Source organism: Rhinatrema bivittatum, chromosome 7 (assembly GCF_901001135.1).
Source record: "Rhinatrema bivittatum chromosome 7, aRhiBiv1.1, whole genome shotgun sequence".
Classification (NCBI taxonomy): domain Eukaryota; kingdom Metazoa; phylum Chordata; class Amphibia; order Gymnophiona; family Rhinatrematidae; genus Rhinatrema; species Rhinatrema bivittatum.
Window position 1 is genome coordinate 91,319,765 of NC_042621.1, and position 27,971 is coordinate 91,347,735.

At 46.1% G+C, this 27,971-nt stretch overlaps 1 protein-coding gene across 3 annotated transcripts in view; it reads left to right on the forward strand.

The window, feature by feature from the left end:
- DNAAF1 (dynein axonemal assembly factor 1) overlaps window positions 1-27,201 on the forward strand; it is a 288,119-nt gene extending 260,918 nt beyond the window's left edge. For all 3 annotated transcript variants that reach the window (XM_029608670.1, XM_029608669.1, XM_029608671.1), the window contains 2 exons: window positions 15,700-16,087; window positions 26,567-27,201. In XM_029608670.1, the coding sequence (XP_029464530.1) occupies window positions 15,700-16,087; window positions 26,567-26,670 (492 nt within the window). In that variant the 3' untranslated portion in view covers window positions 26,671-27,201. The remainder of the gene's footprint in view (window positions 1-15,699; window positions 16,088-26,566) is intronic.
- Window positions 27,202-27,971: the final 770 nt, after the last annotated feature.

The following is a 27,971-nucleotide window of genomic DNA, read 5'->3' on the forward strand; positions in this document are numbered from 1 at the left end:
ACCATTTGAAGTGGTATATGGACGTTTACCATCACCGCCACTTCCACTGAAGCTCTCAGTGATGTCCCCAGTAGCTCAGTCCACTTCTGAAGAAATCCATCAGTTATGGACTCAGACGAAAGCAATGCTACTCAAAGCGAGTGATCGAGCCAAAAGGTTCTATGATGCTCATCATTCCAAAGCGCCTGTCTTTCAAACTGGTGACAAAGTCTGGCTATCCACTAAGCACCTTAGACTGAAGTTACCCTCCTCTCGATTTGCTCCTCGCTACGTTGGACCATTTCCAATTCTCCGATGTCTTGGCAATGTTACCTTCAGTCTGAAGTTACCACCTGGACTGAACATCCATAACGCTTTTCATTTTTCACTTCTGAAACCACTCATCATCAATGAATTCTCTTCCAAATCTCGGGAACTATCTTACATCAATGCAGAGGATGATCTAGAATGCAAGGCAAAGCCATTCTTGATGTCCGCAAATGAGGCAAAACCTGGGAATACCTTCTATCATGGGAAGGTTTTGGCCCCAAAGAAAATTCTTGGGAGCCTCTGGCTAATATCCTTGACAAAGAGATGCTCCATCAATTTCATCTCTCGCATCCTTGGAAACCAAAACCTGGTACCCGCAGAGGAGATTGCCCTTTGAAGGGGGGTACTGTTGCAACCGTCCCTTCCCAACCGCTCACTCCACCTATCTTTCTTTCCTGGCACCTCCTCTTGCTGTTGATGGACGCCTGGCTGCTGCGTCGTCTGCCTGCCATCCTCTCCGGCGTCCCCGGACCGGCTTGGGCGCTGCCTCCCGCCATGCTCCGCCTGTACCTTAGAGCGCGTGCACCACGCAGCCCTCACTCTTATTTCCTACTTGGCGCAAACCTCAAGGGCGTCCCCCTGTGATGACGTCACGCTGCCCGGATATTTAAAGCCTACTTTATTTGCTAGCCTTTGAGTTAGCAAGGGGATTCTTTACGGATGGGATTCGCTCTCCGTACCCAGCTACTCTGCCTCCAATCTACCATTGGACTCTTAACGCTAACGGGGTACCTGCTCCTCGGAGGCCTCACTTGCTTTTTAGGTCGCTATCAGGAAACCGGTACTCGCTCCTTGAGGGCCCATGTTCCCGGACTCGCTGCCTGCTCCTACCTTCTCTTCTGCCTGGAAGGATTTGCTATCTTCAACACCAGTGAGTACTACCATATTCATTTCAGAGCTGTTCCCTGGAACTAGGTACTCACTCCTCGAGGGCCTGCCTCCATTCCAGCCCTGGTGCCATCTCCTACATGGAACCGTTGTGTGAGTACATCACCTTCAAGCCTCTCAGCTCTCAGGGATCAGGTACTCGCTCCTCGAGGGCCTGCTCTACCTATCCTGGGGTTCTCCATACTGGGGCTTGTGCATATTCCACTGTACTCATTATTCTCAGTTCTTTCCACTACAGCACTGCTACTGGAGGAGTCGCTGTTCCAGCGCCTGAGGGAGAGGAGTCGCTGTTCCAGCGCCTGAGGGATAGTAGCCCAGCCGGGCTACTTCAACTTCTCACCACTGCCACCTCTGGTGGCTTCACCACATTGTTTAATAAAAGATCAATCTCTGTGTTTGTGTGTCCTAAGCTGAGCCTGACCTGCCCCTCAAGGGACTTCCCCCCGTGGGCATGGTCAGCTGCCACAGCGTCCAAGGGTCCACCCAAACCTCACTAATTATAACACTTTTATCATCAGTTGAAGTACTATCTGCCCATATCTCACTCCTGCCTGCAGAAGGGGAGTTCTCAAGGCCTTTCCAGGCAGCAGAGAGCACCCAAGCCACAGCTGGCTCCCCAACCTAGCTCCACCATGAGGTTTTGACTTGCTGGGAGGGAGCAAGAGCCAACCAGCCATCCCGTGCCCTGGGACCCCCCTGGTTGGAGATTAGCTACGATTCTTTGTGGATCGATGGCCAGGCATCACCTCAGATCAGTGGGTTCTGTCCATTGTGCGCCAGGGATACAAGCTGAATCTGCTGGGTGTTCCACCATATTCTGCTCTGAGCCCTTTTTGGGGGCCACCACCATGCCAGGAGACAGAGCCCTCCACCCTAATAACAGCCAGGGTGGTCAAGCCTGTCCCACCAGAGCTTTTGGGATGGGGGTTCTACTCCTGGTATTTTCTGATTCCAAAGAAAACTGGGGACCTCTGTCCCATCCTGGATCTCAGAACCATGAACAAGTTTCTAAAGAGAGAAAGGTTCAAGATGATCTCTCTCGGCACCCTGATTCTCCTCTTGCAAAAAGGAGACTGTGTCTGTTCTCTTGACTTGAAGGATGCCTATACCCACATCGAGATCTTCCAAGGTCACAAGAAGTATCTACAGTTTGTGGTGGGTGAACGCCACTTTCAGTACCACGTGTTTCCATTGGTCTCCTCACCATGGACTTTTTCCCGTCGATAGCAGGACTGAATTAGCCATGCTGTCATGGAATCTGTCAATCAGGTCCGGGAGGCGGAGCTTGTCAAAGCAGAGATTCGAGTTTTGCTCTCTGCGGCTGTGCATGTGTTCCCGCGCAGGAAAGTAACGGAATCTGCTCAGTCTGTTCTTTCCGCACGTGGGATCGCATGCGGAGCTGTTCGTCTCCTCAGCAAAACAAAAAATTAAATGTCAAAATCGGGGTTTAAACCCTATAATTGCGGCAAGGTAATATCGGTCACAGATGGTCATGACCAATGTTACCGTTGCCTGGGGCCAGATCACAATCGTGAGGATTGTGAGTTTTGTTTGAGGATGTCTCCGAGAGCCCTGAAACAACGGGCCTACAGGCTTCAAGAACTTTTGGCCTCACCGGAACCTTCAGAGGCTCACTTGTCACCTGGCCCCGCTATCTTATCGACTCCCTCAAAAAAGAGGGCATCATCATGGGATCCTCAGTCCTCCAATCTTGGAGGTAAGGACTTGGCGAGCCGGCAAAGGCCATCGGATTTGAAACAATCCATAGAGCCAGAATCACTGGCTTAGGCGCCTAAGATGCCATACGTGCCTGAAGAAGTATCAGCGCACAAGTCTGCTACGACCATGGTGCCGAAGACATCTGCGCGCACGGCGCCGAAGACACGCACACACCGCCAGAGACATTGGCGTTGATAACTATTGTGCGCATGGAGCCAAAAAGATAGGCGCACAAGTCTAGATCGGCACACAAGTCCAAATCGACGCACCTGAGATGGAACACCCATCTCAGATAATACAACATGGGTTAAAACGACGACGTGGACACTCACAGAGGTCTTCCTCCACCTCTCCATCCATAACCCCACCTCGTTCGGGTACTTCCCTTTCTTTGAGAGCTACTTCGACAGAGTTTACCATAAAAAGTAGAAAGCAATCATCATCTTCACGTAGAAGTCAGACAGACTCGTTGTCACACTATTATCATAAGCACTCTCGGCACTCCCACCACAAAAGGTCAGCAAAGAGGAGTGCAACATGGGAAATAAGCCCTTCGACTTCTAAATCATCTCATGTACCACCTTTAAATATCTTCTCCCACAGAGAGGTAAATCAAGTTGCTTCCTCTAACGCTTCTGCAGCTTCAGAGGATTTGATGGACATAATATGTGAAAAGAAACAGAAAGACCATAAAGTATCTAGTACTTTACCTCAGACCACTCCAATGCAACCTAAAGCATGCGAGTCACAAGAACCAGATGATCGTACAATAATGCCCCCTCAGACAAAAGAGGCATTCTATCAATTGTCCCAATCCTTAGCAGGATTTTTATGAAACACTTCAGTCATCATTCAAAATGTCTAATCTTGCCTCTGTCAGTTCTCCGGAACATAAGAGACAGACTGATAGAGAACAGTTGGTGGAGCCTCCAACATCTCCCATAGTGAACCGACCAACTTTACCGAATTATAAACAGGATACATCTTTTGATTCTCCTTCACCGCAAACATCCCCATCATCATCTACGGGATTCCCATCGGATCCGCAGGAACAACCTCAGGAGCCGTATTCCCCTCCGGAAGACCTTACATACCCAAATTTTCTGGAAAAATTGGGTACAATACTGCATCTAGAGGTCCAAAAAGAGACAGACCCTAAATCAGAAACCCTTGGTCTCCTAAAGATTTTTGATACTCCAGGAGAACCAACGTCTCTTCCACCACAAGAACTTCTACATTCCATCTTACAGAAATCCTGGGAAACACCTTACGCAATCTCAGCGGTTTCCAGAAAGACGGATATAAAATTCCGTATCAGGAAAGCATCACCATACTCTATACCACAATTACCTCATGCTTCAATTGTAGTAGAGTCGGCGATGCAAAGATTTAAGAAAACGAAATGGCATTCCTCATACCCACCAGGCAAAGACAACAAATATTTGGATGAGTTTGGCAGAAAAATATACCATAACTCAATGTTGAATGCCCGAATTATGCACCATCAATTCTACATGGTACAATACCTATATGAGTGCATACAAGCTATAAAAGGTATGTTGTCTTCAACTGCGGATCAGATACCTCCGCCTCTTCATGACATGGAAGAGTGTTCTCGACATTTTTTGAGGTCTATCTCTGAAGCATATGAAACATCTTCCAGGGTATCTGCAACAGCCATTGCAGCCCGAAGACTAGCATGGTTACGCTCAAGTTCAATACGTGAAGATTTACACAAGAAACTAACAAACCTCCCATGTACAGGAGATAACCTGTTCGGAGAACGATTCCAGGACACAGTAGGTAACTGAAGGAGGAAGCTCTAGCAGTACAATCATTAACATCACAACCCCACTATTCGACCATGCATCGTTATATGGGATCTACTCGTCGACAATCATATGCCAGGAGACCTTACAGGTCTTACCAGTCCTTTCGTACACAGACATACCCATCTTACCAGCATCCTGCTCCACAACAGAATACCTCCAACCAACGTAGAGGTAAAGCACGTAACCAGAGACAGCAGGCACAACAGCTGGCTACTGCAGTAAAATCGACTCCATCTTTTTAGTTACCCAGCCACCATCACAGCATCAAGCACCACCCGGCAGGATTCATTCTTGCCTGGCAGCCTGGGAGAGGATAACATCCGATCAATGGGTTTTGGAGATAGTATGGCACGGTTACCAACTCCAGTTTGTCACAAAACCCATATTACCTCATCTTTCCACTCTCAAGATTCACAACTTCCAACCACAACTGGGGGAGGAAATTGCTTTACTTCGCAAACAACAAGCAATTTGACAAATTTCCCCAGGGATCCAATCAGTAGGATTTTATTCCCCATACTTCCTCATACCCAAGAATTCGAGTGGCCTTCGTCCCATACTAGACCTATGGGAATTAAACAAATTTCTCACCAAAGAGAAATTCAAAATGGTATCATTGAAATCAATCCTTCCTCTGATTCAAACCAATGATTGGATGTGTTCCATTGATCTGAAGGATGCTTACACACACATTTCAATCCACCCATCCTCGTGGTGTTACCTATGCTTCTGCTACAAGAATCAACACTACCAGTACAAAGTTCTCCCCTTCGGACTATCAGCTGCACCCAGGGTTTTCACCAATGCATGGTTGTGTTGGTGGCTCATCTCAGACAACAAGGTATAAACATCTTTCCATATCTGGACGATTGGCTCATAATCGCCCCAGCTCCAAACATCTTACTCTATCACCTCCATCGGGTGATACAATGCTTGCAGGAATTAGGATTGGTGATCAATTTTCAAAAATCACACCTACAACAGACACAACAGCTACAATTCACAGGAGCATGCCTGGACACCATTTGCAACCGGGCATACCTACCAAACGACAGAATATCACACTTCCGTCACCTTCTAAATGGATTGAACCATACTCTGAGACCTTTGGCGAGACAAGTTTTAGTAGTCCTAGGCCACATGACGGCGACTATTTTCACGGTTCCCAACACCAGGCCACACATGAGAAGCCTGCAATGGGGCTTGAAATGTCAATGGAAACAACACTCGCAACCATTGACACAGAAGGTATCGTTGACCTCCGAGATGAGAAAGGACATAACATGGTGGCTCCTGGAATCCACCCTGTCCAAGGGAGCATTGTTCAGTTCCCCTCCTCACAATGCAGTCTTAACCACAAATGCGTCTCACAAGGGCTGGGGTGCACACCTCGAAATTTACGAAACACAAGGGTTATGGACAATCTCGGAACAGAACCTGCAAATAAATTTATTGGAACTCAGAGCAATTCGAAATGCATTACATGTGTTCCAAGACCACCTGAAGGCCCGCAGGGTCATGATCTACACGGACAATCAAGTGGCAATGTTTTACATCAACAAACAAGGAGGATCTGGTTCATGGTCCCTCTGCAAGGAGACCCTGACAATCTTCGAACACGCTCACAGAAATTGCATACATCTGCAAGCAACTTATCTACCAGGCGTGGCAAATACAAGAGCGGACAGGTTAAGCCGCATCTTTCACCCTCACGAATGGGCACTCAATACAGAAATAGCCCAAGACATAGTCATGCAGTGGGGGACAACTTCAATAGATCTCTTTGCAACGGAGATCAATGCTCAAGTTCCCAAATTCTGCTCGATAAGACCAAGCCAATTCAGGACTGCTCAAGATGCCTTCCTCATTCCGTGGACGACAGGCCTCCTATACGCCTTTCCTCCCATACCACTCATAACAAGGACAATTCAAAAGGGCATAGCAGACAAAGCTCAACTGATACTCATCGCCCCGGCCTGGCCGAGGCAACCATGATACAGTTTCCTTCTCAGACTATCCATCATGGATCCAATTCGGTTACCGAATCGACAAGTTCTTCTCTGCCAAGACCAAGGGATGCTTCTACACCCGCTGTACTCATCTCTACATTTGACAGCGTGGAGATTGAGAGGCTCCTTTTAACAGAACAGGGAGTTTCCACTTCGACACAATTTATTTTGCTAGAATCCAGGAAACTCCCAACAAGGAAAAACTATAGATATAAATGGAAACGATACTCGACCTGGTGCACTTCTAACAGGGTACCACCATTAGCCTGTTCACCTGAGTTACTCATTGATTATCTACATACACTGTACACAGCTGGTCTTGCAACCTCATCCATTAGAGTTCATCTCAGTGCCATAGCGGCATATCACAGACCACTTAACAATATTCCTATTTCCAATCACCCCTTACTATCTCGTTTCATCAAGGGGTTAACTCACCTTCGTCCTCCGATCTCTAAGCCTCCAGTTCCGTGGAACCTCAACATAGTTCTGGAACAGCTCATGCTTTTCCCGTTTGAACCCATGGACTCGGCACATATTAAATACCTCACATGGAAAGTTGTATTCCTGGTTGCAGTAACATCGGCACGAAGAGTTAGTGAATTACAGGCCTTGGTCCATTATTCTCCATATTTACAATTTCATCACCAAAAGATAGTTCTCCGAACTCACCCATCCTTCCTACCAAAAGTGATTTCATAATTCCATCTCAATCAGACCATGGAATTACCCACCTTTTTCTCTAAACCTCATGCAAATGATAGGGAAAAACTACTAGATACACTAGATTGCAAAAGAGCCTTAGCATACTACAAAGAGAGAACAAACTCGGACTCCCGAGTTTCTCATCTCTTTGTCTCCTTTGACCCAAAGGCAGCTGGATTACCAGTAGCTAAACGCACCATCTCCAGCTGGATAGCGCAGTGCATCAGATTCTGTTACGACAAACAGAAACTACAACTACATTCAGAGCCTAAAGCTCACCAAGTCAGATGTAGCAGCCTCATTGGCACACCTAAAGAATGTGCAACCCATAGACATTTGTAAGGCAGCAACATGATCATCGCTTCATACCTTCACATCTCACCACTGCCTTGATCAACAGGCAGCCACTGATGCGAAGATAGGGCAAGCAATCCTGCAATCTCTATCCTCATATCCACGGTGACCGCCACACTGTCAAAGATCACGTACAAATATATATATCATAAACAATGTGATCGGGAGCTTGGGACTCCCATGACAGCATGGCTAATTCAGCCCTGCTAATCGACGGGAAAAAGCAAGTTTACTTACCATAAACGGTGTTTCTGTAGATAGCAGGATGAAATAGCCATGCTGACCCACCCTCCTCCCTGGCAGTCACCTAGTCTTCGACTACACTTCAGCTTAATCACCGACTGAAGAGATTCCGTTACTTTCCTGTGCGGGAACACACGCACAGTCACAGAGAGCAAAACTCTAATTTCTGCTTTGACAAGCTCTGCCTCCCGGACCTGATTGACAGATCCCATGACAGCATGGCTAATTCATCCTGCTATCTATGGAAACACCGTTTACGGGCAGCAAACTTGCTTTTACCAAGTGCCAGGCTATACTGGGGGCACACCTGCACAGGTTAGGAGTACAGGTTTTCCCTTACCTGGACGCTACCCGGGTGGGGGTAATGCGTTCCCTGCACTTTACCATCCAGGTGCTGGAGTCCTTAAATTTGTTTTTTATCAACTATCCGAAGTCCATCGGTGCATCTGGACTTCATCGGAGCCTTGCTGGTCACAAAGTAGGCAAAAGCTTTGCTACCTCACAGCTGGGCTCTGTTCTTGGCATCCGTGGCCTAGGTGGTACAGTGGAGCCAATGGGTCTCAGCCAGGCATATGCTGCGACTGCTTTGACACATGGCCACTACCATCCATGTTATTCCCCTTGCACATTTGCATATCCGCAGGCCCCAGTGGACTCTGAGGTCTCAGTGGCATCAGGCTAATCAGAGCTTTGGGGTTCACATCCAGGTGATGCAGTCTCTCCAGGACTCGCTGTCTTGGTGGAAGACACTTTCTGACCTAGAGTGAAGGGTGCCATTTCAGCGCCTCCCCCCCCCCCCCATGCAGTCGTGCTCATCATGGACACCTCTCATCTTGGGTGGGGAGCCCATGTGCAGGATCTCCACACCCAAGGCCTGTGGTTGCCCAGGAAGTACTATGCCAGATCAAATTCCTGGATCTCCGACTGATCAGGTATTCCGAGATCGGTTGACTGGCAAGATGGTCTTGATACATATCAACAACCAAGTCGCGATGTTGTATATCAACAAGTAGGGTGACACAAGATTGTTTCTCCTGTGCCAGGAAGTGGTTCAGATCTGGTCCTAGGCCCTGTACCAAGAGATGGTGCTACACGCCATGTACTTGGCCGGAACAGATAATGTGATTGCGGATCAGTTCGTCGAGCATTCCAGCCCCCCCTGAGCCAGTCGGTAGTGAACTGGATCTTCTGTCTATGAGGAATCCTGGACATGGATCTCTTTGCACCCCCCAGCAACCACAAGGTGGCTCAGTTCTGCTCTCTGTATCAAATGGACAGTTTCCCAGTCTTGAATTACTTTGTCCATAGCTAGGGCCAGGGCCTTCTGTACACATATCCTCCAATCCTGCTAGTGTCGAAGACTCTTTTGAATCTTCGCCAGGACCAGGGTACCATGATCCTGGTGGCCCTGCACTGGCCAAGGCAGGTCTGGGTCCCACTTCTGCAGTATCTTTCTGTCTGGGAAAGCCTTGGGACTTCCCCGGATCTTTCATGACCAGGTGGTTCTCCAGACGCACCCTAAGTTCCTACCAAAGGTGGTGATGGAGTTCCATCTTAATCAGTCAATTGTCCTGCCTACCTTCTTTCCCAAGCCCCATTTATATCAAGGTGAGCAGGCCTTGAACAGTCTGGATTGTAAGAGGGCTTTAGCCTTCTGTCTGAAGTGCACAGAAGGTCATAGACAATCCGCGCATCTCTTCCTTTCTTTTGACAAAAATAGATTGGGAGTTGCCGTTGGTAAGCAGACACTGACCAACTAGTTAGCGGACTGCATCTTGTTCTGTTTCACATAGGCGGGACTGCAGCTTGGAGGTCATGTCAAGGCTCATTCTATCAGAGCCATGGCGACTTTGTGGCCCACTTGAAGGTAGTTTTTATGAATGAGATTTGCAATGCTGCGACATGGAGTTGCCTTCACATGTTCGCCACTCACTATTGTCTGGATAGGGATGGCCAACGTGACAGTAATTTCAACCAGTCTGTTCTCAGGAATCTCTTTCAGCTCTAAACCCAACTCTTCCTTCCTTGGGCCCTTTTTTGTGGGTTCAGGCTGTCTCCTTCTGTTACCAATGACACCGCTGTTGTTGTGCCCGTTGGCACATGGTTAGGTGTCTGTTGGTCATTTGGTTTCGGAGACAGCCTGTAACTAGGATTCACCCATGTGTGAGGACTACCATCCTGCGTGTCGTAGGAGAAAGCAGAGTTGCTTACCTGTAACAGGTATTCTAGGACAGCAGGATGTCAGTTCTCACGAAACCTGCCCGCCACCCTGTGGAGCTGGGTTTCTCCTATGTTTGTCATTTTATTTTTTTGTAATTCTAATTTATGAGACTGGTGAGGGACCCCGTGTGGATGCATGGATTAAGGCATGCTGAGCATGCTCAGTGTACCAAAGTTCTAAAAACTTTGACAGAAGTTTTCCATGCCAGGCTCCAACTAATGATGTCACTCATGTGTGAGGTCTAACATCCTGCTGTCCTAGGAGAACACCTGTTGCAGGTAAGCAACTCTGCTATATTTCTGCTATTTCTTCATCTTTGTCCACACCTTGCTCCTTTCAGTCTTACTATGTCACCTCTGCTTTTCCTTCTTTCCCTGATATATCTTTAAAAAGTTTTGTCACCAAACGTTTTCTCTTTGGTGATCTTTAAGTCCACTCACCAGTTATTCTTTCCTATTTCCCTCTCTTTCAGTTGCTTTGTACTTTTTGAATTTTGATCTTTTTTTTTTTATTTTATTTTCTCAGCCACCACCTTGGAGAACTATATTGGTTTCCTTTTTATTTTACTTTAATTTACTCTTTTTGCATAAAGGTTTGTCACCTTTGTTATAGCTCGGCCCATGGTTGTTCTACTTCACCCATCTTCTATCAGCCTTCTAGCTCCTTCTTGAGGTAAGTTGCCATTTTACCAGTGTCTGTGTTTTTGAAATCCAGGTCCTTGATCTTCATGTGATTTCCTTCCCTCTTGGCAGTTATATCAAACCATACTGTCTGATGATCACTGGCCCCAGTGAACATTTACTCAGACATTTCAGATACTCTATTTGTGAGTATTCGATCCAGTCTTGCTCCTCCCCTCATGAGTTCCATTTCCATTTGTCTGAGCATAGCCACTTGAAGGGCATCCACAATTTCTCTACTTCTTGTAGATTTTGCAGCAGAGATACTCCAGTCCACATCCAGCAGATTAAATCTCCATTGAGCAGCACTTTTCCATTCCTTCCCACCTTTTGGATGTCTTCAGCAAAATCTCTAACCAGTTCTGTCTGATTCAGAAGCCAATAGACCACACCAGTGTAAATGGAAGTGGCCAACAGTGCTTCTTTGTTATTTATTTATTTAACATATTTTATATACCGCTCAGAATCTATCGAAACGGTTCACAACAAGTAAAAGTTAACACATCATATATTATAAAATTAACATACAGTATACAACTAATAACTAATCTTTCTCCAGCTAAAATTACTATTAAAATATTACTAAAAACGTAGCTCCTATCATGTCCTACAACACTCCAGATTCTCCTTCAGTGTGTAAAACATATCTAAAATCCTAATAAAATTCTAAAACATGGCTTCATTCAAATCCTACATCATTCCTACTTTTCTCCTTTAATACATCAAACATGTCTAAAATTAATACCTACTTTTATTAAAGTAAAATTTTTGTATAGACTTAATAACCACTATCTGCTTTAAGAGGTAGATCTTCAAAAAATACGCGATCGCGTACTTTTGTTCGCGCACCAGGCGCAAACAAAAGTACGCTGCCTGTTCCCTTCGAGGCTGCTCCGATTTCGGAGCGGCCTCGGAGGGAACTTTCCTTCGCCCTCCCCCCACCTTCCCCTTCCTTCCCCTACCTAAACCCACCCCCCTTACCTTTGTTTCATGATTTATGCCTGCTAAAAGCAGACGTAAATCAGCGTGCGCCAGCCGGCTGTCCCGCTCCGTGTTCCGGTCCCGGGGGCTGGTCCGGAGGCGATGGCCACGCCCCCGGAACGCCCCAGGGCCGAAACCATGCCCGCGTCGCCGCCCCCGAAACGCCGTGTCATTCCGACGTGTCCCGGGGCTCTGCGCGAGCCGGTGGCCTATGCAAAATAGGCGCGCGAAGGCCCTGCGAGCGTAAATCCGGGAGGATTTACACGCGCAGAGGTTTTAAAATCCATCCCTAAATGTCCTCTTCTGCCTCCTTAAAACAAATTTGATCTCAGTATTTCCAACAGTAAATTGAATTATTCTGTATAGGCTTTATTTATTTAAGTTCTTTTAATATACCGATGCTCAAGACAAGGTCTTATCGTACCGGTTTACTATAAACAAGGGGGGGAAACCACTTAACACAGGAAGCGAAAGTTACATTAAAACAGGGAAGTAGAACATGGGTGTTTGAAGAAAAGGGATAGATTAACTATTTCTATTCTAAATGTATAGAAGAGCAGGTAAGCAAGGAGCAGTTGCTTATCTGGTAAACTTAAATACAAATTTACATAGTGGAGTTCAAAAAGTTTAAAAAGTTTACTAAAGACCTGGTTCTTTAGTAAAGAACCAGGTCTTAAGTTCCCGCTTAAACTTTTTAAAGTTTGGTTCTAGCATCAGCGGAGCTGGGAGTGAGTTCCAAATTCCTGGGCCAGCTAAAGATAACGCTCTTTCTCTGACCTGATTAAGATGTGCTGACTGAACTGTTGGTAAGGAAAGCAAGCCCTTATTTTTGATGTAAAGAACTATGCATCCCTCTTTTTCTGTCTGTTCTATCCTTTCTGAACAGTTTATAGCCTGGTAGGGCTGAATCCCATTCATGAGATTCATTGAATCATGTTTCTGTAAAAACAACAATATCCAAGTCCACCTCTACCATTAGGGCCTGCAGATCTGGAATTTTATTGCCCAGACTATGAACATTTATGCTCATAGCTTTCCAGCTTTTCTCATTTAGCTTGCTGCTCTAACTGAACATCTTTTCTGCCCTTTTGTTTAAAAGTGGACAACTGAATTGATTTTTGTTAATTTCTCCATCCACTTCCTGTATTTGTTGGGGATGACATTCCAACTTCTTCCTTCCACTGCCGACCTTTAGTTTAAATGCCTAGTGTCAAATGATCTGAAGTTTTCACTTAGGATCCTTTTTCCTGCCGTGGTCCAGATATAGGCCATCTTTTCAATACAACTTTTTACTGTTCCATACACAGCGCCAACCCCCAGTATATTGTGACGATTTGCCACTTCCAGGAAGGTCCGGTGCTCCTCTTGCTTACTGGCTTCTCCAGGCAGGTCCCCTCTGCAGAACTCCACAGCAGAATAAATGCTCCAGCCCCCAGCATGAGCCTCCGGTGCTCTTACAGGGCTTGCGCAAGGACTAGAAAGTCCCCCTGCAGCAGGTCCAAACCAACTCCCAACAAATTAAGCACAGAAATGCAGTTTGTCTCTCAAAACAGTCTTTTTCCAGTTCCAAAGAAATAAACACCACAAGTCACAAAACCCCACCCAAACGCACAGGGTAAAAACCTCCGCTTGGCCTTCCAGCCAACAAAACACTGCCCTGCTCAGTGGTAGCACAACTCCCCCCAACTCCCCTCAGTTGTGCTGCAGGCCATGGTCTTCTCAATCCTTAAAACAAAATCACCACGTGACCACAGGCTTAAACAAAACAGTCAAAAACTCCAGAGTAATCTCTCACTCTGTCTCCATGTCTGTGTCCTGAGCTTCCTCTGCAGAGACCTCCAACTCCATGGCCTCCTCCTTGTCTGAGGAGATGAACTTTTCTTCCAGCTCCCCCTTGTCCTTAATCATTGGCACAAGTGTGTGCCTCTCCCTGGTGCCCTGCTCAGCTGCGTAATCAAGCCTCTCCTGCCCCCATTGGTTCTGCTGAGGCTCAAAGAACCTGGGAAGGGTAGTTTTTGTTTGGCTCGCAAGCAGCTTCTTCTGTCTGGCCCTACTCCGGAACCCCCCCAGGAGGTGATCCGGATCAGATTTTCCTCCCTTAAGACAGCCTGCACTTCATCACAATATCCAATACCCTCTTCCAGGTTTTGAGCCATGTTGTGAAACTATCTATAAGTCTTAGCCTTTGCTTCCCCTTTCCATGAACAGGTAACACGTCTGAAAAGGCAATAATCTTTGCCATATGCCCAACCTGCTTCATCAGAGTCTGGAAATCTCTTTGTACAGTTTGAATGCTGTTTCTAGCAACGTCATTGGTCCCCAAATGGATGACATTATTGATTTTAGAGTCCTTACTTTTTTCATTTATTGCATTGACTATCTGGATTGCATTTCTATCAGCTGAAGATCCTGGAAGGCATTAAACTATTGTGTTTCCCTCAAAATTAGTCTGAAAAATTACAAGTTAACTTTCATGAATGAATCGGACATAGTGACGGTAATTTTATAACTGTGTAGGTAGGGATAAAACTTTAAATGCAGACTTTACCCCATATTTTCAAAGCAAACTTATGCACATAAGTTCATGTTACAAATGCCCTAGTATGCACACAAACTCCCTACACAAAGTTATGCCTGATCTAGTGAGAGTGTAACTTGTGCATGCTAACTTTATACAACTTTTCAAAAGAATTTACTCACTTAAAACTGGATTTTACACATGTAAATGGACTTTACCTATGTAAGTGGGCTTTTGAAAATTGCTACAATATCTGCCATTGAATTGTCAATAGTTTTATCCGCGTCAAGGGCAGATTTTCAAAGGGTTACGTGCGTAACCCCGAAAACCTGCTCCTGCGTGCACTGAGCCTATTTTGCATAGGCTCGGCGACACGCACAAGCCCCGGGACGTGCATATGTCCCAGGGCTTTGAAAAAGGGGTGGGGTCATGGGCGGGGCGCCGATCCAGGGGCAGGACCAAGGCCTCCAGCACAGTGGCTGTGCCGGGGGATGGCGCACCAGCAGCTGGCTGGCGTGCGCAAGTTCCGCCTGCCAGAGGCAGGCGGAACTATTGACAACAAGGTGGGGGGGGGGGGGAATTTAGATAGGGCTGGGGGGTGGGTTAGATGGGGGAAGGTGGGGGGGGAGCGGAAGGAAAGTTGCCTCCAAGGCCGCTCCGATTTCGGAGCGGCCTCGGAGGGAACGGGGAAAGCCATCGGGGCTCCCCTAGGGCTCGGCGCGCACAAAGTGCACAAGTGTGCACCCCCTTGCGCGCGCTGACCCCAGATTTTATAACATGCGCGCAGCAGAGCACGTATGTTATAAAATCAGGTGTACATTTGTGCGCGCCAGGTAACGCGCACAAATGTACCCCGCGCGCTGTTTCTAAAATCTGCCTCTCAGTGCACTTAACGTGAGTAAGTGGCTTTTGAAAACTGCTACTATGCTACATTTACATGTGTAACTCCTTGGAAAAAAAAAGTAGAAGTCTCAAATCCATCTCCTGAAATGCCTCTCCCCAATGTGTGTAAAAGTTGTATTCATATAAATGGCTTTAAAAATTGCTAATGTATCAACTTTCTGCATAACAAGTGAGGCCTTTGGATGTATTCATGGAGATTTCCATGGTGATGCAATAAATTATATAAATTCTAGCAAAATTATATTATTGACTTGAATTGCTAGTTTTGATTACCTTTATGTAGTTTAATCTAGTCTGCATTATATATTTATAGATGTTTTATTCACTGTTATTGCAGAAAGTGTGCCCCATGAAGATCGAAATTATTTCTGGAGACAGTGATAGCGGAAATTCTGAATGGGAAGAAAATTATGAATCATCATCACAGAAACCAATGCTAAAGGAAACTGCAACAGATACCTCTTCAAACATATTTAGAAAGCCTAGTCATAATCAGGAAACTCCAAGCCCTATTACAGCAGAAAACATAATAGAGCAAAATAAAGATTTAACGTGCGAAAAGGAAGCAGAAATGGATCAATTAAAAACTTTGGAACCATTGATACAAAAATTCAGTGTTGAAGATGTGGACGAGGTAATAATGACATCTGAACAGAATGAGTCAGGCAGAGCAACCCATCCTAATATGAATAACGAGAACAATAAGATTTCTTCCATTTTTTCTGGTAAGATATTTTTAAATGAATGGTAATAAAAAAATACAGCACAAATAAAAGTGTTAAAGTAACTGATTAATATTTCAATTTCTAATTTGCAAAATATAATATACAAAAGTAAAACTGCAACAATTCAAGGAGAAAGAATTATCTGATCCCCTAGGGCAGGGGTCGGGAACCCATGGCTCGCGAGCCAGATATGGCTCTTTTGAGGGCTGCATCTGGCTCGCAGACAAGTGTCGCCATACTTCGCGGTTCCCCGCTGACCCAGCTGCTCCCCGGTCCTCCGCCGCCCGGGCTTAAAATGCTGTCAGCCCGGGCGGAACGCGGCAGGACAGCTGGAGTCAGCGGCACCGGCGTGCTCTCTTCTCCTCCCCCCCCCGCGGCCCGGAAGAGGAAGTGGAGAGCATCGGGTGCCTGCGCGGGAAGAAGAGACCACACTAGCGTGGTCTCTTCTTCCGCGCAGGCACCCGATGCTCACCACTTCCTCTTCCGGGCCGCGGGGGGGAGGAGAAGAGAGCACGCCGACTGGAGTCATCCGGGTGCCTGCGCGGGAGTCATCGGGTGTCAGCCGGGTGCCAGCGCTGGAGTCATCGGGTGCCTGCGCGGGTCTTCCCGCGCAGGCACCCGATGCTCTCCACTTCCTCTTCCGGGCCGCGGGAAGAAGAGAGCACGCCGGTGCTCTCTTCTTCCCGCGGCCCGGAAGAGGAAGTGGAGAGCATCGGGTGCCTGCGCGGGAAGACCCGCGCAGGCACCCGGCTGACACCCGATGACTCCCGCGCAGGCACCCGGATGACTCCAGTCGGCGTGCTCTCTTCTCCTCCCCCCCGCGGCCCGGAAGAGGAAGTGGAGAGCATCGGGTGCCTGCGCGGGAAGACCCGCGCAGGCACGCTAGTGTCCGACGGGAAGAAGACTGCAGCGCGGCTCGGAGGAAAATGAAAATCTTCAACCACGGCCGATGGGACTCCGCCTTCGCCTCCGCGAGGGCTGAAAATGAAGGAGGTTAGCGTTGGGAGGTGGCTGCTGCTGCCGCGAGTTCCCGGGGGGGGGGGGGGGAAGGGGGAGAGAGAGAGTGAATGAATGAGCGAGCAAGCATGTGTGTTTGAGATCCTGTGTGTGTGAGTGAGAGATTGCATGTATGTGAATGATTGAGAGCCTGTATATGTGAAAGAGAGTATGTCTGTGATTGAGATCCTGCCTGTGAGAGAGAGAGCATGAATGTAAGTTTACCATTGGGAACCTGTATGTGTAAGTTTGTAATTGAAAACCTGTTTGTTTGAAAGAGTATGTGTGTATGATTGAGATCCTTTGTGTGTGAGAGAGATCATGTGTATGTATGATTAAGAGCCTGTGTGTATAAGTAAGAGAGAGATCATGTGTGTCTGTGTCTGATTGACAGCTGGTTTAGGTGATGGAGCATGTGAGTATGTGATTGAGAGCCTGTGTTTAAATGAGAGAGAGAGACCATGTGTGTCTGTGTGATTGAGAGCTGATTTAGGTGAGGGAGCATGTGAGTATGTGATTGAGAGCCTGTGTTTAAATGAGAGAAAGAGAGGACATGTTTGTAAGCATGTGAATGAGAGTCTGTGTGTGAGAGAAAAAGACAGCATGTATTTATGTGATTGAAAGCCTGTGTGTGTGTAAGCGTGAAAAGATAGACAGCATGTGTGTAAATGTGTAATTAAGAGCCTATATAAGTGAGAGAGAAAAAACATTTGTATATGTGAGTGACTGAGAGCATGTGTGTATAGGTGTGTCATTGAGAGCCAGAGTGAGAGAGAGCGCTGGTATGTGACTGAGAGAGGAGAAAGTTCCAAGCAAACCACCCCACCTCCTGCTAATTCAGAACAATCTCAGGACACCTGGATATCAAACGTTCCCAGGTATGCAGAGCAAAAAAATTTTTGTATCCTTATTATTTTTCATTACTGGATCTTTGTGTCTGCTATTTTGAAATATTTTGTTGGTATCTGGAAATGTTTTATATGAGTTTTTAATTATTGGATATTCCACTCATCAGCTGTTTCGAAATATGTTCTTTTTGTTAGTACAGTTTTACTGCTGATGATTTTATATTTCTTGATTTGTTTTATAAGGATGTGTGATGTTTCTTTTTTCCTTTGTTACACTGCATACAGAGACTCTGGCTTGTTGCAGTTTCCAATTCAGTTTTTGTCTGCATGCTTCTTGTTATGCGTTTTGGTCTCTTTATTCTATGTTAAGTGAGGGACAGCACGTGATTCAGGTGAGGTTTTCTGCTGGCGTGTAGTTTCTGTGTAGGACTCTATAGCAGCCTGACTTGGTCCGTTTTCCTAATAGGAGATGTATTGGTGTCTTAAGGCCTGGTGTAATATTTTCAGAGACTTATTGTACTTTAAAAGTGTGATCTTACATAAAATGCACACATTTACTTGTATTTAGTTTTAAACATATTGTATGGCTCTCATGGAATTACATTTTAAAATATGTGGCGTTTATGGCTCTCTCAGCCAAAAAGGTTCCTGACCCCTGCCCTAGGGTCTTCTCAAACTGGGAGCTATAGAAAGGGCATCACCCAATGGGACTCCATTGATCAAGGCTACAAAGAAGAGATCACCCACAGTTTCCACGTCTCACTAGTTCTTCTCCTTACCTTACTTTCTTTGCTTTCTCACCCCAGGTAATTGTCCTGCTCTTCGCTTTTATCCACCCGAAAATTCCTATATTTTCTTACCCCCATGCCTCCTATCCTCTCTGCTTTTCCCCTTTCAACTGCTGCTGTGGAATATGGAAGGATGCAAATCTGACAAGAGGCAGGGTGTGGGAAATGGAATCCCTGTCTTTCCCTCTAGGAGAGATTACCCACCAACTCTTGGTGTCTTTCCCTTCATATAACATTATTGTCACAGTCAGGCAAGTTGGGATCATGGATTATACCAGAGGAGCGGCACAGGACTTCAGGATAGGACTAGAGACCGTCTTCTGCCTGGACCAGCCACTTCCCCCTCAAGTTGAGCCCTCAGGTTCTGGTGGCTGGCAGGACTTAGCTGGAACAGGAGACATAGTGGGCCTTGAAAGCAGGCAAGGTTAGATTCAGGCAGGGCTGCAGACATGGGCTGGAACCAAGAGCAAGACTTGGGCTGGAGGCAAGGCTGGTTCTGAAAGCAGGCAGGAGGTAGGAACTGGAGATAAGGGCCTGAACTGGTAGCAAAGCCTGGGACTGGAGACAGGGCAAGGAAAGGACAAGGACAGGACTAGAACAAGCAAACAATAAACAAGAAGGTCCGAACAGGCCATGAGGCTGGGCTAGGCAAACCTAGAAAGGCCGCAAGGCAGGACAGGAAGGCCAAAGAGGTCACTGAGCAAAGCAGAAAAGCCAAGAAGGCTACAGGGAGGGCTGAAAGGCAACAGAGCAAGGCAGAAAAGCAAAAGCTAGGTGGGCCAATGCAGAGTCAGAGTAACTCGATGAAGAGGCAAGAAGTGCATTGGTCTGGAACTATTGTGTCATGTGATCAGCGAGGAGGTGGCTAGAGCAGCTGTGAGAAAGGCTCACTGATGACCTCTGCTGGCAGGGGCTCTGTGTAGCAGGCAGGATCATGACACTCATTGACCATGTAAGATACAGCTTTTTTTCCTTTTCTTTTTATTAGCAACATATAATTTTGCTTTACAAAAGAATTTACAACAAAATGATTATATTTTCTCTTTCTAAGGACACCCAAACTTCCTCCCAGGATAGGAGTAACATTATTTCCTGAACATACCCAGATCAGTCCAGACAAGCGGGTTTTATTCATCCCTACCAGCAGATGGAGGTAGAGAACAAAACTTTGGGCACTGCCAAATATACGAGAGTGCCACCTGCAGTCCCTCAGTATTTCTCTACCTCCAGCATATGGTAGAGGTGCTAACCCTGCAGTACTGACTGACTGGATATTTTAAGGAAGATTGCTCCCCGAGATGGCAGGCTCCTGCAAGAAAGGTTGTCCCTCGGGTTGAGCCGGGCGAATGGGGGGTTGGATACCATTGGCCAGCTTCAGCCCACAACCCCAGGACCCTTGACAGCCAGTGGTCTGGTACCCTCAGAGGGCCCGAAGCCCCTCCGCCTGCCCAGGACAGGGAAGTACCCTTACTTTTATTTTTGTGCTTTCTTGTGTGTCTGGGCCTTTAAATCTTTGTTGTAAAAAAAAAAAAAAAAGCTCCTGTCTGCTTTTGCAACAGCAGCCGCATGTGAGCAGGCTGTGCGGCCTAGAAAGCCTCAGCGAGATCGTCGGGTGCAGGCTGGGCAGTAAGTGGGGGATCATTCGGAGGAGGGTGGTCCCGGAAAGAGCAGATTCAGTCCGGTGGGGGCTGGCTATACTCCCGAACGAGTCACACTGCTTTCAGTCGCGGCAGCGGCCTGTTCACTGCGCAGGTGGGAAATTCTTGGGGCAGTGTGCCCTCTTCAGGATTTGACAGCTGCCGTGTGATGCACCCCTCCTCCTCGCGATCCGGGCCACATGTAAGCGTGGGAAGCATAGGATTGCCTGCTTGGATTTTTATTCTGCCTTGCTTTATTTCTTGGTGCTGTTATGACAAACAAGGAGCTCAGAGAGATCTGCAGGGCCTGTGGTAGCCCGTCAGTTGGCCTGAATGACCTCCTCCTGTGCACGAAGTGTGCTGGGGGGGGGGGGGGTCTGAAAGGCAAGCAAAGCCACGGAGGCATTCGCAGACTGCGGCAGTGGTGCTGGGATCACAGGAGGGAGTGTCTATGGCGCAGAAGCAGAACTGGATAGGGGGGCTTCTTCCCGGGGTTCCGGGGGGTCCCCGCCACTCCTGTCTCCCATGGTTCGACCTGGGGAAAAAGGTCTGGATGTCTCGGGCCCTAGCAGCCCCAAGCGCCCTTCAGGGGCCGCAGAGGGGGTTTCGCCCAAATTCGTATTTTTACTGCACGAGGCCTTCCTGGCTAGGCAGGCAGGTAAGTGCGGTGTCACAGAAGGCCCAAGAAGGAAGGCATGTTCCGACCTATCCTAGACCTGAAGAAAGTCAACCACAGTTTAATTAGCAACATATAATTTTGCTTTACAAAAGAATTTATAGCAAAATGATTATATTTTCTCTTTCTAAGGACACCCAAACTTCCTCCCAGGATAGGAGTAAAATTGTTTCCACATATAACATGTAATTCTTTATTGTATAGAGGTAGATATTCAAAGGGGTTTGCCAGATAATCTTTGAGTTAGCTGAACTCCAAAGTTTAAATAACTGGCCCCTCTAACTGGATACATTTTATATGGCTATGTTATCCTGGCTAAGCTATCCTGAGCATCCTTCACAGCCACACCTCCCTCTACCGGGGATGGTGGTACATTTTATGACAGAATATACCATGGCATCCACCTTAGGGAAATGCAACTGCTCTCTGGCCTGTGGATCCAAGAGGATCCACAGGCCAGAGATCCTGCTAAGACACATCCTCCTTTTAAAGGATGCTTCTGGCACATTCCATTCCAGATCAATCAACTCCTGGATTGCATCCAATAAACAAGAAACCTTGCAAAGGGTGACCAAGATAGGCTTCTTCTTCTGCGTCCCCAAGGAGTCAGGCCCAGCAACTCAGAGGGTCTTCAGAGTCTGAGATATCATATCTGGCAACTAATCTCTCTGCAAATTGCTTCTTGTTGCACCTTGGTAGCTCGGGCTAGCTTGTAGCTTTGTCAAGAGCCTGGTGGTGTTGGTTATGATTTAGAACCTCTGGTAGAAATGGGGGCAACCTTCTTGGCTGATGCAAGTTGTGAATTGGTAAACACAGCTGCCAGAGGAGCTGCTTCAGTTATTGCAGCCAGACAGCCATGGCTGTGCAACTGGTCCGCAGATACTATTTCAAAGTCCAATCTGACTAAGCTGCCTTTCAAAGGCTCACTTTTGTTTGGCAGTGAATTGGAAAAAATGGCAAGTAAATGGGAGGAGACCCAGGTCTTGTGTTTGCTGGAGGATAAGAAGCCAGTTTCCAGGACTTCTCGGGAAAGTGGCTGCTCTCGAGACTACCAGCATTTTCAGCCTTATAGGAGAGGTTCTTCCCAGAGATCCTTTCCCTTATGTAGATCTCAGTCCTTTCACCCCTGAGGTCCTCTACAGGCTCCAGAGGCAGAGCCCCTCGGAGCTCACCTGGTGGTGCAAGAGATAGGTGGTAGTCTATCCCAGTTTTATCACAGATGGCCCCAGATTACTTCGATCAATGGGTTCTCGAAGTAGTTCGGAGCGGCTATGCTCTAGAATTTCTTTGCATTCCTTTGGATGCCTTCATGGTCTCTCCATGCAACTCCCCTCAGAAGAGGGTAGAAGTGGAAGCGACATTACAACGGCTGTTGATTCTGAAAGTGGTTATCCTTATTCCCGAATCGCAGCAAAATACTGGCCAATATTCCATTTTATTTTGTCATGCCCAAGAAAAAGGGTCATTCCAGCCCATTCTGGATCTTAAGGGAGTCAACTAACATCTACAAGTCATGCATTTCGGGATGGAAACAGTGCACTCTGTCATATGACAGTTCAAGTAGGGGAGTACCTCATGTGTCTGGATCTGATGGAGGCATATTTGCATATTCCCATCCTGCAGGAACATCAGCATTTCCTCTGATTTGCCATCTTGGATCATCATTACCTGCTTCAGACTAGCTATGGCGCCCAGGACCTTTTCCAAGGTCATCGTAGTGGTAGCGGCGGCCCTTCACAAGGAGGATATTTTTGTTCACCCATATCTGGATAACTGGTTGATTCGAGCCAAGACATTGGAAGAGAGTCTTCACATTTCCCGAGGTGTGGTTTCCTTGCTACAGAACTAGGCTGGGTGGTGAATCTGGCCAAGAGCAATTTGCAGCCATCTCAGACCCTGGAGTATCTTGGGGTTTGATTCAATACAAGACAGGGAAGAGTGTTTCTTCCAGAGTCTTGGATCCACTTGTTGATGCTGCAAATCCAATCCCTGTGGAACGCTGTTCGTCTGACCATGTAATCTTATCTACAGGACCAGAGGGTGATGGCTGCCACATTAGTAGTAGTTCCCTGGATGAGGGCAGATATGCACCCTCTTCAGCACGCCTTGCTCTCCCAATGCAGTCTGCAGTTGCAGAACTGTGCAGAGAGACTGCTCCTTCCATTAGAGGCGAAATCCCAGTTGAACTGGTGGTTACACGTGGACCACCTCAGGAAGGGAATTTCCCTGATGACAGGTTGGTACTTATGACAGATACGAGCCTCCAGGGCTCAGACTCAGGTTTTGGTGATGCAAAGGCGCTGGAATGCAGTCGGACGCAATGGAACATCAACAGATTGGAGGCACAAGCAGTTCAGTTGATGTGCTTGCAGTTTGCCAAGCAGCTAGAGGCTCGGGCAGTCCATATGTCCGACAATGTGACAACAATGTCTAACAATCATAGTTAGAACCAAGAGTTGACAGGTGTCAGAGGAGATAGATGCGTTCATGCTATGGGCTGAGCAACATCTCCTAAGCATATCAGTCTCTCATATTGCCAGAAAGGAAAATATCATAACTGATTTCCTCAGCAGGAGAAGCTTGGACCCAGCAGAATGGGAGCTGGTGAACGAGGCGTTTCAGCTCCTGGAAGACCACTGGGGCCTAGCAGATCTGGTCCTGTTGGTGAACTTCAACAACATGAAAGTTTCATGCTTCTTCAGTCATAGGCAGGAGCCAAACTTGATGGGCATAAATGCTCTCATTCAGGAGTGGCCACATGGTGCCCTGCTGTATGTGTTCCCGCCCTGGCCTTTGGTAGGCAGACTGATATAGAAGATTGCAAGTGAAATCAACACCTTCCTTTTAGTGGCTCCAGATTGGGCTCGAAGACCATGGTACGCCGATCTCCAGAGATTTCTTATGGGCAGTCCCTTCTGGCTACCATCTCAGACAGATCTGTTATAACAGGGCCCATTCTGCATGAGGATTTGGGTCGGTTCTGTCTTATAGTTTGGCCATTGAAAGAGCTTGGTTCTTGAAACACGGTTATTCACCTTCTGTAATTTCCACTCTTCTTCGTGCCCAGAAATTTTCTACTTCTCTAGCTTACTTTAGAGTTTGGAGGGGTTTTGAGGCCTGGCGATCTGAGCGAGGTACTCATCTACTCAAGGTGGATATTCCTTTGATTTTGGAATTTTTACAGGATGGCTTGCTTAAGGGCTTAGCCCTTAATACCTTGAAGGTTCAAGTTCAGGCCCTGGCTTGTTACAAGGGAAGAGTCAATGGAGGGGCTTTGTTTTCCCATCTGGATGAGTCCCATTTCTTGCGGGGAGTTAAACATCTTTGCCCCCCGTTGCAGCTTCTGGTGCCTTTGTGGGATCTTAACTTGGCTCTCGAGTTCTTGTCAGGTCCTACTTTTTGACCACTGCATACTCTTTCCTTGTGGCTGCTTACTTTTAAGACAGTTTTTCAGGTAGCAGTCTGTTCTTGCCTGCCGTGAGCCTTTTCTCCAGGTGCAGTTCAGCTTCGAACTGTGCCTTCCTTCATGCCCAAAGTGGTTTCGGACTTTCATTTGAATCATTCCATTTCTCTGCCTGCCTTGGACAAGGCCAGAGTGAAGCTGCGTTCCTTGGATGTCAAGCATCACTTACTGCACTACTTTGAGGTGACTAAGACTGTTTGGAAGTCTGATCGACTGTTTGTGCTCCATGGTGGAGGTAAGCAGGGAGCACTAGCAAGGTGGGCAACGATTGCCTGCTGGGTTAAGGAGGTCATTACGGCAGCCTATGTGGTTGCTGAGGTTGTCTTACTGAAACAGATTAGACTGCATTATATGAGAGCTCAGGCAGTATTGTGGGCGAAACTTTGTTGTCATCTGCTGAAATTTGCCAAGCAGCAACATGGACATCTTTGCACACCTTCTCCAAGCATTACTACTTGGATGTTAGGGCTAGGGAGGATGCCGGTTTTGACTGGGCCGCTGGCAGCCTCCTACCCTTAGCTTTTGTAAATCTCACTCATTGGGATGGACATACCCAAACATCAAGGAAGAAGAAATTACTACTTACCTGATAATTTACTTTCCTTTAGTGAAGGGTAGGTCAATCCCAGACCTGCCCTCAGCTGCTGGATTTGATTTTGTGGTTAGCCTTCTGAGGGCGAGCGATGCAGAGTATGATTCCAGATCTTCATTGATAACTGGTAAGTGGCTTCTCTAATTCTTTGTTTGCTAGATATGCTCCTTCCTTTGGCTGAGTTCAGTGTTCCAGTTGGTTGAGAAACACGAATGGTTGCCTGTTGCTAATAATGTTCAAGTTAAAGAAGGTTTGTCCACATTTTGGCCTGATGTCAGGGTAGGACTATATAGCTGTGAGGTCAGTTTTTGCTCCATTTCCATCTGCTGGCGGAGGTGCATAACCCACTCGTTGGGATTGATCTACTCTTCACTAAAGGAAAGGAAATTACCAGGCAAATAGTAATTTCTCCATTAACTAGGTGTTTGTGGGGAATGGTTATGTTTTCAATATTAGCTCACATACAAGTAGCACAATACACAGGAATGGCATGGTGGGGCTCTAAACCACTGTTCAAGGTAATAGGCTGAGGATGGGGATTATTATGCCCAAAAACAAACCTAGAGGCCTATCCTGGTGTCACAGTTATTCATCTGCTTCTCTGCCTGGTCTGCCATCATTTACTTTACTTCTCAGTCTGCCACTATCTGCTTCACTTCCTGATCCACTGCCATCTACTCAGCCTAGTACCGGATTGCAAGCTTTAACACATGAAGCAGAAATCCAGGCTTTCTTTCCCTTTACTTTTACTGCTGTTGGTGAAGTAAGCATAATTTTGTAGGTCCTTTCTAAAGCACTTGTCTGGAGGAAGATTCAGATTAAGACAGAATCACCAGGCTGATTTACTTGTGCAATGTTGAATCAAGGTTTTTGGCAATACAACACTGACCTGTTGAGATGTCTTAGAAATAGCTTCAGTTAATACTTTATAATATGAATTCATCAAATCTGTTAATCAAGAGCTGGGGGTGTCTGCATGAGCTGTACAGATAATCACCTCAAATGGACTCAAACCGGTGGGCCAGGCTGCAGTACTCCTAATGCTAAACAAGACGGCTGGCAATACCTCTGGCTAGGGTAACCCAGTTTTTCTAGAATTTTAGCCAGTCTAGTTATAATAGTTTGATTCTTTTTTTCAACTTGGCCAGAAGAATGGGGGTGATCAGGACAGTTGAGTCTTTGTCATATCCATAGCAGTAGTCATTTGTTCAGTTACTTTATTATGAAATGCAGGTTCTTGGTCACTTGTCAGTGCATTCAGGTACACCCCACCTAGATATGTTTTTCCTGCAGTGTAGCTGCAGAACTGCAAGAGCCTCAAGGCACTAGCTATAAGCCATCTTTGCTATATGTTGAAATTAAACTTTAAAAAAATAAAAGCTAAAGAATAAACCTTTTGTATATCAAAATTGTGCACAGCCATTTTCCAGTGTTGCAGAGTAAAGATTTCTCACATAATTTATTTCTCTAATTTTGCAGGGAATAGTACTCAGAAGAAGAAGGAACAGCTGGCAGAGATTGAAGGATTATTAGTGCCTGAATCACAACCAGACAATGAAGACCTTGAGTATGGACTAGATTAAACACAGAATTTAAACTACTGCATATATTGTATTTGTTTTTACAAACAGGAACATTCCATGTTATATGGTCATAATGTTTTTTCGTATCTATTACTTTAATTATTAATGATTTTCTTTCTATAGTCTAACAAAGATTGATATGATTTTTTAATAGTTTTGCAAACAGGAGTGTAATAGATTCACTTCATCCTGGCAACCTATTTGTACTCTGCATGGAATAGAAGGTTGATCTTGGTTTGTTTCTTGGCTCAGTATCAGACTAATCAGTCTAGCTGAGTCTTAAAGTGCTGTTGGAGTAGAACTCCTATACCATGAGGGAAGGTTGAGCAAAGTACTGCTCTTACAGTCATATTTATGATCAATTAAAGCTCAGCAATAGAAATAGCTCTCAAGTAAGCGGCCTCTTACTCTCTTGACCACAGGAGGTTACAGTGACTATATGTGGAAGGAGATATGGGAGAGCAATGGCAACATTTAAAAAAAAAAGATCATTTTATGATTTATTATGAAAGCCTGATGAGAAAGAAACAAGAACAGAGCATTTTTTAAGGGAGAGTAAATAGAAAAAAATACAATAACAGTTTGTGTAATGCATTTTTATCATTCTTGCACTTTTTAAATATATAAAAATAGTTTTACAACTAACATGTTATTTTGTTCATTGAAAGCAATTGACTCATATCAAACTGCTTTTAAGTTAAAATAAAAAATAACTGTTTATTGCAGTTTTTGTTTGTGGTGCTTAAAGTTTATATTTCTTTTATGAAAGTGGCCTTACTTTTAACACTCTAGTACCTGTCTCTCATGCCTCTGATACCACCACAGAGGCCTGACTGTTACTGTTCTGCCATCCTTCCATGGCTAGACTAAAATGTATGAGCATGGGAATTTTTGTGTCTCCATGTTGTTTGTTGTTGTTTATTTCTTGATAATACTGGGTTGCTTAATTTTCTCCAGGAAAGAAAATTATATTTTTTCTTTCACATTCTCCTCTTCCTCCACCTATTGCATTGTTTGTTTTATTCGAACTCATCTAAAATGATTCCAGCCTGGTTTTCCCTTCCAGTTTGTTTCTTGGTTGAACTGGGATGTTTTGTCCCCAGAACAAAAATGTGAAAAAGACAAAAAATACAGGAGATTACTACTACCACAGCATCTATTCTAAAGTTCTTTTATTTCTACCCATTCACAGTCCCGGTCTGGTTCTCCCATTGTGTTTATTGAGTATACTCAGGGCCAGTGAAGGGGATTAGGTGTCCTAGGTGAACCTTCTACCTTGTGCCAACCCCCCCCCCCCCAGT